We start from the raw sequence: 9317 nt of genomic DNA, 5'->3' as shown, positions 1-9317 counted from the left end.
TAGACCATAGATCCGGTACATTCATAATGCGCACGTGCAAATTTACTCTGTCTCCTCACGGGTCTTAAAATACCTGACAGTCAACACATAATTTCACTATGAGTTCAGTGAGTAAACTCTGAAACAGTTTATTGTGGTCGAACACCAGGTGATGTCGCTGCAGCTGATTTGTTCATCATGATGCCACAGAAAGGCTAACATCATCTTAAATATGCACCTCAGGCTCAGTTTTACATAAACAAAGATGAAATGAAGCAAATTCTCTGACAAGTCACTGGCAGGCCCTGATGGAGATTCTTCCATGACTAACACTCACCCAGAGCACGCATTTGTTCGTATATGTCTTTTTTAGCTTTTCCAGCAAAAGTGCCAAGCAGCTTCTGGCGTGAAAATATTGCGCATATTCTGAGTAACAGTCATTTCCTACACGGCTAAAAGGAAATTGCTTGTTTCAGGAAACAGAGTGAGACGTCTTTTGCGAATTAAATCGCAGAATCATGTCAGAGGGTCAAAATAAAAATCCGCCCGTGGACGTGGACAAGACTTATCTCAAATCCAAGAGGGGGATCCTTAAAGTAGCAGAGATGGTGAGAATGTTTGCGCATCAGCTGGAGTCTGAACATGTTTCGGTTTGTCGAGGTTCTGCAGCAGCTGAGGAAAGACGTACAAAGACAAGTAGTAGCGCCACAAGTTTGCTCTAACCCAGTCAACAGTGTTAGTAGAACTAGTTGGTTGATAGAAGCGACCCACGTCAACATACTAAAAGTATTTTAGAGGCTAAAAGAGCAGATGGATCAGTTGATTGTGTAAAAATAATGTGATGTGGAAAACTTAGTTCCTCTTTCGCTGGAATGTGCAGAATGCATGAAGGAAAGCGGCGACTGAATCAGAAAAACTGTTAAGTGATAAATCTGAAGTGATGTGAAATGCACAAGGTTTTGGACCTTTTCCTGTGTCCCTCTGTTCTGCAGGTGACCCTGTTCGTAGCGTTCGTGTGTTTCTCCGTCGCATCCAGGCCACTGTACATTGCAGCCGCGGTGTTGGAGTTTCTGATCACTTCGTTGCTGGTGTTGCTGTACGTGCTCAGACTCAACAAGAGGCTGACTTTCTTCATCTGGCCTCTCGTTGTGGGTGAACTTTTTGCATCCTGCCATCCTGCAGGTTTTAGAGGCCTCGCGCTGAGGAGGACTGCCCGCTGCACGTGCTTAACTGAAGTCGTTTTCTTCATCTTCACAGGATGCTTTCAATTCAGTGTTCGCGGCAGCCTACTTCATTGTCCTGAGCCTGATGGCTTTGAGCTCATACGCTGACCCAGGCACGGTGGTTGGAGGGGTGAGAAACATTTCTTTAATCTATAATTGCAATCGCAGTTTGTGTGGGCCAATTTTGCTAAATATCCAAACAACGCTTTCATCTCTGCACATGTGCTGTGGCTCAATAATATGAAGTCCTCTTGGAGATTAAGCTTTTGTCTCTCTTTCCACACACACACACACTGGAGCCCGGGTGTGTTGACATGCAGGCTGATGCATTTATTTTATTGATCTGTTTGCAGGTTGTTGGCTTGATGTCAGCTGGGCTGCTGTGTGTGAGCAGCTACACCCTTTTCAAGAACATCACATTCAACAACCCAAGGAGCGAATGCCAGAATCAAGACAACTAATTAATCAACATTAAATGAATACAGTGTGCTTTTACATGTGAGCATAAAAATCCAAGCTGATCACTGTCCCATGAGCTCTGGAAACAGTTTATTATCGTACAATGTGTCTCGAAACTTTTCCACCAAACTACATGCAAGTTTTCAGCATATTTAAGATTTAAAGTGAAGCTGCTGCATTGTTTTTCATGTTTCAAAGTTGCCATAAATCTCATGAAAAGTATCAAAGAGTTTTTTTTTGCATTGTGACATGATGAGTTGGATATTTCCACTGAGCCGCTCAGGATTGTGTTGTGCGCAGCTGGGGGAGGAAATTTCTTTTAGAGGGGGGGCATCGCATTTCACATCTGGAGAAAGCAGATGTTGCGCTTTTTGGAGCTCGCGCTGCGTTTCCGCGCTGTCAATTGTTTCCGCTTCCACCTCCGAGAAGCCTCACGCCTCCACATCTTTTCGTTTTGTTTTGTTTTGCCCTGAACCCGCTTCGTTCCGTGCTGTTCGGACCAGTTCGAAGACAATTCAAACCTTTTTTCAAGCATGGGGGACATCGAGGCTCCCGACTCGAATCGGCCGCGCCAGACTGTCTTACTCTCCGTTCTTCCTAAAGAGTTCGCCACCTCCAGGAAAGGCATGCTGCTCATAGCCGAAGTGGTAAGAGCCGACCAGAGGAGTCTCCTCCGAAACAAATGAAGCTGTTACTGTGCCATTGTTTCGCCTGACGCGCACAAAAGTCAAAGCGCGCCGCGCGTTGGACACCATTCTTCGCTGTTTTCTAATCGTCACGGCAGCCATAGCAATGTGTTGCTTTAGTGCACCTTTATAAGGATCTTCAACACACTGTTTAGCTGTCATTTTGAATATAGGTCAGTCACTTCCCGTCACAAGGTTTCCATTAGTAAAGGGAGGAGCAGTGAGGATTTTTCTGAAAGTTGGAATAAACATTTGTACAGGAGACTTTCATTGTTAGGAGTCCTCTGTGCTACAGTGAGCAAGCTACATAACGGTCTCAGCCTCTCTCAGCCTCTCAGCGTTGTGTCAGTGGGTGCATGATCAATTTAATCAGCCAATGTTAAAATTTGCAGAGGACCAGTCCTTTTTTTAGACAGTTTTCAAGCGGATTACAACACATCAGGAACTGAAAGACTGTCCGTGTGTGTGTGTGTGAGGCTGGTGGTGGTGGAGTGGGCGGGGGTGCTATGTAGATCACCAGCATAATGCGTGACCTGTATGGAAGAGTCTTCTTGCAGTAACTGTGTTAAGAATGCTGGATGAACCCTCACATTTGTGTCATGTGGCGTTCAGCTCATGTTGGGCTGTGAGGGAGCAGTCATCCTCCCCTCTGTCACATCCTTCACTCTGTTGCCATAATATGTAGCCTGGAGCTCAGTCCTTACAAAAGCCCCCTGCAATCACACACACACACACACACACACACACACACAATACAGCCTCTTTACTGCTACTTAACAATGTGACTATGATCTTCAGCCCCAGGCTAAGACACTTCTGCAGATATAAACTGAGAACCCACTGGCCTCGGTTGACAGCAGAACGCACCTCTGCTGTTTCCTATATGCACAGAGGTGAGAGTGCACACCTGGGGTAGACTTGCATGGAGGGGTATGCTGCTATACTGTGTACAGCCTATGGCAGCATTTGAAATGGATGTGGCTGTTATTAAAGTCATAACTAGGTCCACTAACTAAGAGATGTGTCAGCAGATGCATCTCACCACCTCTGCTAATTTGATTTCTGGGGGAAACCCTGCTGTGTGTGTGTGTGTGTGTGTGTGTGGTAGCACAGGATGTACTGTACCATAATTTAAGGTTTGTGTGGTTGAACCTCCTTTTTCTATAAAGGGTCTGTTTAAATGCTAAATTAGGATAAAATATTTCAGCATTTACCTGCTGCAGTGTCCAGTTTTGTTTTGTTTTTTTTCTCTGTGTGTTGCGATAGCCATCTCAGAGATTTCTGCTTCCACCTCAACAGAATGACGGCGAATGGAATTTCATTTGTGGCGCTCACATCGATGAGACATTGCATTAAAAAAAATTCAGTATAAACACGGCCTGTGTTACTCTGAATCTACAGAATGAATCAACTTCTCTATGTATGGCTAATCCGGCAAATTAATACCTGATGACTGAAAATGCTTCGTCACATTAGTGCAAAAAAAAAAAATTCTAATAAAAATTCAAATTTTAACAGAGTTAACCATGGCATTATTACTGTTCAAATTCCTGGTATTTCCTGCGTGTGCAGCCTCCTCGCTGTAGCTGTGGAGCTCTTCTTCTTGGAACATCCACAGTTTTATTGTCTTGATATAATTGAAAGCTTGCAGGCAGTGTTATATCAGCCCACGGTCACCGAACTCTGGATGTTAGCTGTGAGCCTTCCAAAGAGAGCACAGCCTGCAGCTCTGCCATTCTTGGAAGCATTAGTCAGACACACATCCTGCTGAGCATGCATTATTATACACAGTGTGTCAGACCACCCCGTATTTCTCGTTAGGATTCTCAGTCTCAGAGGTGGCTCTCTCTGGTACTGTACTGTACTCAAGGACTACTTGAGTACACTTAAGTATACTTGAGGCTGACAAAAATAACACAAAGTGTTCCACATTCTTCAAAAAGTATAATTTAAGTCTAATATTTTTTCTGTGTGCTTAGCTTCACTACCTCCAATGCCTGCTCCTTTGGCTCATTTCATACCTTGTGAAGGCGATGCTCTGAAAACACGCTCTCTCCTATTTGACAGTTGATCTATACTACAGGAAACAATCAGGCTGTTAATCACCTTTAAACAGAAAACGAATCACCATGTGTTCCCAGCTTCTTCAGTGTGTGGATTCGCTGCTTTTCTCTGTTTTATTTACGCTCTGCGACATCGCATGTCTTTGTCTTTTGGACTGTTCATGTGACAGAACAAAACATTTGAAGATGTCACCTTGGGCATTTTTCCCTATTTTCACTGTTTGTCATTGCCCAAACGATTAATTGTTTAATTGATCAACATCTTATTCTCCATAAGCAAGCATTACCAGGGATCTTATGGATCCCCGACAGGATGCTGCTCAGTAGCAGCATTTTTGAAGAAGAGCAGCTGCAGCAGTTCGGGTTCAGTCAGGGGGTGTTCCTAACCCCAGGCCAGTGCAGGATGACTGACTGAGACAAAGACAAGATGGCCGGGCCTGTTTGAGATTACACTGTCTGGACTTGCTTTCATTCGCACTGATATGGCGCGTCCAGCCCTTCTAATGGAGGCCGTCAAACACAGGGCAGCCTCGCCTACTCGCGTTGTAACCACTCGGCACTTTGTCGCAAACACAGAGCGCAGTTTAACGTCTTCTTTCATTATTACCGCTCTGCGTTTGTGGGCGTTTGCACAAGTGTGTGTTTGTGTGTGTGAGGACGAGAGGACTCACTGCAACAGTGCGCAAGCCTGTGTGAATAAGCAGCGCCTTTAACAGCTGTATCTCCTTACAGGAAGTGGGCCTGGAGCTGTAATTCACACAGGCTTGCAGCTTCAAGGCTGTGTAACGTTATCTTAAAGGGAGAAGAAGAATTTGCCTTTGGCTTCCAGCAGCTCACCTAGAAATAGATAAATTCACAAACAAAGTGCCTCGTTCAGTGTCTCTTAGTTGTCTTCAGACACAAAAGGAAACAGATTTTTAACCTTTCACTCGATGCTTCTTGCAACTTTTCATTGATTTCCTTGCACTTATCTTTGTAATTGTCTCTGCAGGCTCTGTCCTTTGTGTCGTTCGTGTGTTTCGCGGCATCCACAGCAGCCGCCTTCGTGACAGTTCCCCTGCTGGAGTTCCTGGCTGCCCTCTTCTTGTTCTTCGCTTACGCCACCAAATTCAACGAGAGGTTCAAAGGCTTCCTCTGGCCACTGATGGTGAGAGCAGCTTTCAAATATAACATTTAAAACTTTTGCCTTGCTAAAAGAAGAAAATGGTTATATAAAGTTTGACCTTTCCTCTGAATCGTGCCGTTTCTTTCTTTTCTCTCCAAGGATTTCATGAGATGTGTGACTGCCTCCATTATCTTTTTCATCATCTCCATAATTGCAGTGTCCAAATATATAGACGGTGCCTCCAAGGCTGCTGGGGTAAAAGCTGAAAATCTCTTCATAGCATTCACCTTCTCCAACAACCTCAGTTCTTATTTCACCTGCAGGTTTTCACTGTTTTGATAGCACATGTCCTTCTTTTCACAGATATTTGGCTTCATTGCCACCATTGTTTTCGCTTTAGATTTTTACCTCATTTTTAATGAGCTGGCCAACTTCCTAAAGCAAGGAGGGGAGTCCAACGAGGAGCCATCCAGACAGCAAGGTAATACCCACAATCAAAGTATGCTGTATGGCCATATAGAAATATCTGCTGTATATTTAGTAGCAATAAGTAATATATATATATATATATATATATATGCACATATATAAATATGTGTGTGTGTGTATACACCCACACATATAAATAATATATATATATGTATGTGTGTGTGTGTGTATGCACACACACACATATATGTATATATACATACAATGTGTTTTAAGATAGCGCCAGGGAGACGCCAGGGAAATTCACTTGACGTATGCGCAGTAAAAAGTAGAAAAAAGAACATCTAGACAATAAAAAAGGTACAAAATAAAATCAACTATAGAGGTTATGTACATTATATACAAAAGAGTATAAAAACTATTCCCTTGTTTTATGTTTTCACATATTAAAAAGTATATGAGCTAATTTGTAGCAGAAATAGTTTTGTAGTTGTCATTTTCTGTAGACGTACATGCTAGTATATGATGTTTGAATGTAAACTGCACACCCACATATTCAATCGAAATACATACATTTCTTATGTGACTTCATATGTTCATATCATTAAAAATGTGATAGTATTACAACTACAGAGTATTTTTGCAAACATTTCGAAAATCTGTCTCTGTCCCTGAGATGGAGTTTGATTTGTGGTGTCCCTGTTAGTCTGAGTAATCAGCAAAGCATATTGTATGTTTCTCTTTTGTTTTTGTTTTGTTTTTTTTGGGTGTTTTTATGGGAAAGCCCCCTTTAAATGTTGGTTTACGCATTTGGTTTGGCATTTGTTATTTGCATTTCCATGCAGTGTGGGGAAATGCAAATAACATTACTGAGGTAAGTTGTGTTGAGCCATTTAGACATGACACTGGGTTAGTGTTTCAACCCTCTTCTACCTACTTGGTAGGTGCCACAAATTGAATACTTTCACCTTCTTTCCATTGCAGAGTGAGGCGAGTTTCAGAGAAAGATATTTTAAGAGCTCAGTCATTGAAATTGAAACTATCTGCACCTTCCATACTGCCAGGATGTGTCATAGTTTGAGCTTGTTGTCCAGTTTTCTGAAAATATAACCCCTAAAACTTTGGCAATATCATGACTCGGATACTTCAGTCCATCATGTCCTCTCATTACAAATGCCTTGAAGTGCGCCCTTTTTTTTTTTTTTTTTGATTTGCCAAAGTTGTACTAATTTATGCGACTGTTCCACAGAAAGCCCACATGGAGAACTAAAACTTCAGTCTGACACCGAAGGTGTTTTTCACTTTTGTTTTCCAGATGACTTTTCAGACTCTGATTCGGACTGAGACCAGGGGGATTACACCAGCGGATATGTTTGATGTTACGAAATAACCCTTTGCAGGAGGATTTGCCACCGCTGAAAAAAAAAACTGCAAACATGTTCCAATATGCCACCAGGTTACATTAACACTGTTTACAGTAGAAATCACATTGACTGTTGGTCTATTCTATGCATTTACTGGTAGCTCTCGGACTCTCCATACAGTCCTCTAAATGTATTAAGAGGAGGAACCAGATCCTCTTCGCTTATCCTCTTTGAATAGGTTTCTTCTGTTATTATTTCACATGTTAATCCTGTGAAGTCATACAGGAAGGAAGTCCAGACTGGTCTCTTTTTAATGATTCATTTTCAGGCAGTTTAAAGACATCCTGTTCTCCACCATGCCCAAATCTCATATCCAGTGTCTCAGATGATTTTGGAAAGATATAAGTGCCATCATAAACCTGACGCTTAAATGATCATGAAGCTGTGAACCTGTTTGCTCTCATTATACCGAGTTCTTAGCAGTTGTTTGTACCATCTACACGTAGGAGCAGAATATGTCTAAATCTGAAATAACTCTGGACATGCACAGTGACCCCATTTACAGACATATTAAACTACAACACTAAATTAATTTCGTTAGTGAACACATTTTTTTGGAGTGAACATACAGAAAGGCTTTCCCATGTACCTGGAGCATCAACATCATTTCTAAACTTACAGTATTACCATAAAAACCCATGTACTGTATACAGAAGCACAGATTGCAGGTTGGCTGGTTTCAACCTCTGTCCACCTGTCTTGACTCTACGAGAGTGTATTTTTAGAATTTGAGGATCGTGTTTGCTTCCTTTAAATTCAACTTTTGGGTCAACAGAGTTGCTGCGGCGTGCTGCACTGCATGACAACCTTTTCTGGGTCGTTACATTGTCTATACGTCCCAAACTTTTTATGTTTGAGAGCTGTCGTGAACCTAATCAACAGAGAAGATGAGACATTTTCACAGCTGTTCAATTAACCCAAAGACTGAGAGACTCTTGTGTTTCAGTTTGTCTGCTGTATGTGCTTCTTACAGCCTGTGTGTGTCTGATTTACTGTGCATTGAAGCCACTTCTTGCATCATTGTTTTGTTAAACGCTAAATATCCTATATGTGAATTTTTTTTTGTATTGAAGCATTTTTGCTTATTTTGATTGCCCATAACTTTTTTTTTTTGGTCAGTTCTGCATGTTTGTTTGATTTTCCAGCTCTTTCTCTGCCACTACTGAGAAATTAGACGCACTCGAACGCCACAGTGACTGTTAATGTAATATACACTGCACTAGAAAAGTGTTACAACAGCACTGTGACCTGAAAATGGATGACTGAAAACTGGCATCAGTGGCCTCTGATTTCTATGTGGAAATTCAACTGGTGCGTTAATATGTAAAAAAAATGCTTCCAAAGTTGCAATTGCATCCAACAATTAGTCACTGTTGTGCCTTTAATGGGAAGGTTTTGACCATTTGTTATTTCTGTGGCTTCATTTGTTTATATTAAGATTTTGTTTGAATGGCACAAATATGCAAGAAATTATTTCACTTGAGACTAAAATTGAGAAAGAGCTCCTAGATTTGTGCCAACTGAGAGCTGCATTCGCTCACATCAAAAGTGTAGTGTAAATGTTATATAGTATGACTTCGCTGCTCTGTGAAAACCACGTATCTCCAAAGCATAAACTTCCCACAAAGCTACATTAACTTTGTGATCATTTTCACACAATCCAGATGGGTTTTAAGAGGATTATTGATCCAAAGCCAGAGAAATCTCACCCGTAAAGGAACATTTAATCCTTCACTTCATTGCCAAATCTGGAGATACGTGGTTTTCACTGGACAGCAACAAAGCTCAATCATAACCATTTGCCGTGCGTATACAGGTTAGAAAATACTGTTACAATCACGATGACACAGAACCATTTCACACATGAGGCCCCTTGCTGAAGTTTTACGTTCTTCTACTGTTTTACCCTTGTGTGCCAAAAAATGTTTGAATAAAAACGTGAGCTATTT

General features: G+C 41.7%; 2 protein-coding genes across 3 annotated transcripts; both read left to right on the top strand.

The window, feature by feature from the left end:
• Nucleotides 1-312: 312 nt before the first annotated feature.
• Nucleotides 313-1883, top strand: LOC121604103 (proteolipid protein 2). 2 transcript variants are annotated; one of them, XM_041933522.1, is made up of 5 exons: nucleotides 313-331; nucleotides 456-587; nucleotides 972-1127; nucleotides 1237-1332; nucleotides 1556-1883. In XM_041933522.1, exons 2-5 carry the CDS (start codon nucleotides 498-500, stop codon nucleotides 1661-1663), a joined length of 450 nt encoding a protein of 149 aa, XP_041789456.1. In that variant the 5' UTR covers nucleotides 313-331; nucleotides 456-497; the 3' UTR covers nucleotides 1664-1883. The 2 variants fall into 2 exon arrangements, with proteins under 2 accessions (XP_041789456.1, XP_041789448.1); XM_041933514.1 differs by lacking the exon at nucleotides 313-331 and having other exon boundaries at nucleotides 433-587.
• Nucleotides 1884-1980: 97 nt separating this feature from the next.
• Nucleotides 1981-9317, top strand: cmtm3 (CKLF-like MARVEL transmembrane domain containing 3). Its single transcript, XM_041933502.1, has 5 exons — nucleotides 1981-2308; nucleotides 5402-5557; nucleotides 5675-5770; nucleotides 5879-5996; nucleotides 7260-9317. Exons 1-5 carry the CDS (start codon nucleotides 2195-2197, stop codon nucleotides 7286-7288), a joined length of 513 nt encoding a protein of 170 aa, XP_041789436.1. The 5' UTR covers nucleotides 1981-2194; the 3' UTR covers nucleotides 7289-9317.

The sequence above is a fragment of the Chelmon rostratus genome, chromosome 1, assembly GCF_017976325.1.
Source record: "Chelmon rostratus isolate fCheRos1 chromosome 1, fCheRos1.pri, whole genome shotgun sequence".
Taxonomy (NCBI): domain Eukaryota; kingdom Metazoa; phylum Chordata; class Actinopteri; order Chaetodontiformes; family Chaetodontidae; genus Chelmon; species Chelmon rostratus.
This window is presented reverse-complemented; position numbering and strand designations above follow the sequence as displayed.